The following is a 2,996-nucleotide window of genomic DNA, read 5'->3' as shown; positions in this document are numbered from 1 at the left end:
TTTTGGAGCTTTTTTTTACCCTAATTGATAAAAATGCAATAGTTGGCAGTTGATGGTAAACAATCACGATATTCATGTGTTGCTATGGGTATACTTCAACACATCTTAGTGAAGAACTAAATTTTGTTATCATTGAATACACATGATCAAAAAATAAATTTATGCCTTACAAGTGCAAATTAAAATATAACTAGCTCCTAGCCGTCCAAATATGTATCTGACGCGTCCCAAATGCGCAACCATGTTATGGCGGAGGGGTGTATTTAATGCGTTGAAATAATGTTGTGCGTGCTGGTGTACATATATGGCTATGTTCCTGCCCATTCTGGTAGGAACTTTTTCTCTTTCTGTTTTTCTTTTTTTTGATGTGTACATTCTTGGTTCATCTCGTTGGTTAACAGGCTGGATGTATTGGACATTAAAATATTTCCCTTGCCGAAAAAAGGCTGTCTCTCCAATCAGATTGGTTTGATTCCATATTTTTCAAAAGCAATGGCACCACATTGCTCTTCAATTTTATTCCGACAGATGCGGTGCGCCGGTGCTGCTCATGCTTCCGACTGGAAAATTAAGTCCGTGAGCTCAGGGCCGGCTCTAGGATTTGGAGGGCCCTAGGGCAAATTCTATAAATTGGCCCAATTTAAGCTGTGTGTATGCTAGATGGGTTTAATTTTTTTTTCTACCTTTTCCTATATGCACTGTGACATAAATAATGGGCCCCCGTTTTGGTTGGACCCCGGACCGTCGCACTTCTTGCCCTGGGCCAGAGCCGGCCCTGCGTGAGCTAAGAGCTTGATTGATCACCACCCGATCTTACTGAAAGATTCGTAGGTATAAAAAAGAGATGATCACATCGTGATGTGACGGCTGTTATTAATTTACCGCGTGAAATAACATGTTTGATGGACATGGATTATGAATTGGAAACCAGATTGGTTTGACTCCATGTTTTTCAAAAGCAATGCACCACATGCTCTTCAATTTTATTCCAACAGATGCGTTGTTGCTCATGCTTTCGAATGAGCTTAATTAATTACAAGCAGAGGATAAAGAGTAAGCCTACGAGCAGAGAATCCATGTCCTTCCTGAGACCACATTTCTACCACTTTATCTAGTCTTCCGCCGCATCGCGAGGTGGGCACGCAGCGGCTGCTTCATGACGTTCAAGAACCTGACCTGTGGCTCGAGGTCGACGGCCATGTCGCCTCCCGCCTCCGTCCACTCGAACTCCCTCACGAGGTTCGCCACGAAGTACCCGAGGTGGAGCATCGCGACGCCCATGCCCGGGCACATCCTCCTACCGGCGCCGAACGGCATCATTTTGATCTCACCGGCGCTTCCCGCAGCCGCCACGAGGCTCACGCCGGCGCCCTCGCCGCCGGCAAGGAACCGCTCCGGCCGAAACTCATCGGGGTCGGCCCATGCCGTGTTGTCCCGTGCCAGACGCTCCAGCGGGAACTGTACCTTCGTCCCGGCCGAAGCACGCCGGCCGTCCAGGACGATGTGGTCCTCCGGTATCACCTTATGAATGAAGAGAAAATTAAGTCCGTGAGCTTGATTGATCACCACCCGATCTTACTGAAAGATTAGTAAATATGAAAAGAGATGATCACATCATGATGTGACGGCTGTGAATTATCGACCGCGTGAAACAACATTTTATAGTTTTTGGGTTATGAATTGGAAAGCAGCAGTTAGTTGCTCACCTGCCTACTCAACGAGGGCACGGTAGGGTGCAGGCGGAGCGCCTCCATGAGGACAGCGTTGAGGTACTCCAGCTTACCAAGGTCTTCCTCGCCGACCTCCTCGGCGTCCTCCCCGATGACAGCGTCGATCTCTCTCCGGAGGGCCTCCTGTACCTCCGGATGCTTCACCAAGTTCGCCATGACCCACTGCATCGCCGCGGTCGCGGGCTCCGTGCCGGCGCCAAGAAACTCGGAGCAGAGCCCCACGAGCTCGCCGTCTGTCAGCCTTTGCTTGGGAGCATTCCCACCGGATGCGGAGCAGCTGTCGTCCACGACCAGGAGGTCGAAGAGCGTGTCCACATATGTTGGGGCTTCGCCGGACGGACGGTGGTGGTGGCCGCGCCGGGCATTGATGAGCGGGAGGTACAGCTCCTCCTGCTGCCGCCTGAGCGCGACCAGCTTGTTCCACTTTTTGCGGTATATCAACTCTGTCAACGCCGGGAGTGCGGCGAAGACACTGAGCCCGACGAGGGACCGGATGAGGTCCTCCATGGCGTCGGCCATGGCGCGGACGCGGCTCGCGTCGACGCCGTCGCCGAAGCACATGGCGGCGCTCAGGCCGAACAAAGCAGCGTGCATGCTCTCGGCCGCGAGGGCCACGTTAGACGAGGTGCACTGCTCGCGGAGGTCAGCGACGAGGCCCCGGAGCGCGCGGCGGCGGGCGGGGGCGTAGAGGCGGAGGCGCGACGGGTGGAAGACCTCGGAGACGAGGTTGCGGCGGATGGCGCGCCAGAGCGGGCCGTAGGGCGCCGAGCCAATGTTGTGGTGGCGCTGTCGGGAGAGGACGGAGCTGGCCGCGCTCGTCGGCGGTCGGTTGCAGAACGCGCCCCCGCCGCCGCCGCGGACGAGGAGGCGGTGCGCGGTCGAGCGGTCAGTGATCACGACGTCCTGCCGCAACGCGGTGGAGAAGTCCCGTACGAGAGCCCACTTGACGGCGGCGAGGCGGGCCCGCATTTCCTTGATCGGCGGCGCACGCCGGAGCATGCCGCGGCCCACGACCAGGAGGAGCGTCATGGGTAGCAAGACGAGGAGGGGGACGAAGTCCTGCATGGCTGATCGATGACCTGACCTGAGTTGCTGCTACTTTCACGTATTCATGCATGTGTTTATAGGCTGAGGTAGCTATCCTATCGATCGGTCGATCGCTTCAAGATGATTCTTTAATCGTAGACGTTTTGGGTAGGCCGGCATTGTTGTTTAAGTCAGGGTTATCCCACTGCAAACGCAAATACTTCATCAAGTTTCTGTAAA

At 54.4% G+C, this 2,996-nt stretch overlaps 1 protein-coding gene across 1 annotated transcript; it reads right to left on the bottom strand.

Moving 5' to 3' along the window:
- Positions 1-1,107: 1,107 nt before the first annotated feature.
- Positions 1,108-2,795, bottom strand: LOC124706528 (cytochrome P450 89A2-like). Its single transcript, XM_047238195.1, has 2 exons — positions 1,707-2,795; positions 1,108-1,521 (listed from the first exon to the last, which is right to left on the bottom strand). Exons 1-2 carry the CDS (start codon positions 2,793-2,795, stop codon positions 1,108-1,110), a joined length of 1,503 nt encoding a protein of 500 aa, XP_047094151.1.
- Between the last annotated feature and the right edge of the window lie 201 nt (positions 2,796-2,996).

This window comes from Lolium rigidum, chromosome 1 (assembly GCF_022539505.1).
Source record: "Lolium rigidum isolate FL_2022 chromosome 1, APGP_CSIRO_Lrig_0.1, whole genome shotgun sequence".
NCBI lineage: Eukaryota > Viridiplantae > Streptophyta > Magnoliopsida > Poales > Poaceae > Lolium > Lolium rigidum.
Note: the sequence above shows the minus strand (reverse complement) of the source record. Positions and strands in the feature narration are given on the sequence as shown.

Bases quoted from the DNA above. Each gene is read 5' to 3' on its own strand.
- LOC124706528 (XM_047238195.1), bottom strand. From the start codon at position 2,795: ATGCAGGACTTCGTCCCCCTCCTCGTCTTGCTACCCATGACGCTCCTC. The intron at 1,522-1,706 runs GTGAGCAACTAA...TTCATTCATAAG, and splicing joins TGCCCTCGTTGAGTAGGCAG to GTGATACCGGAGGACCACAT.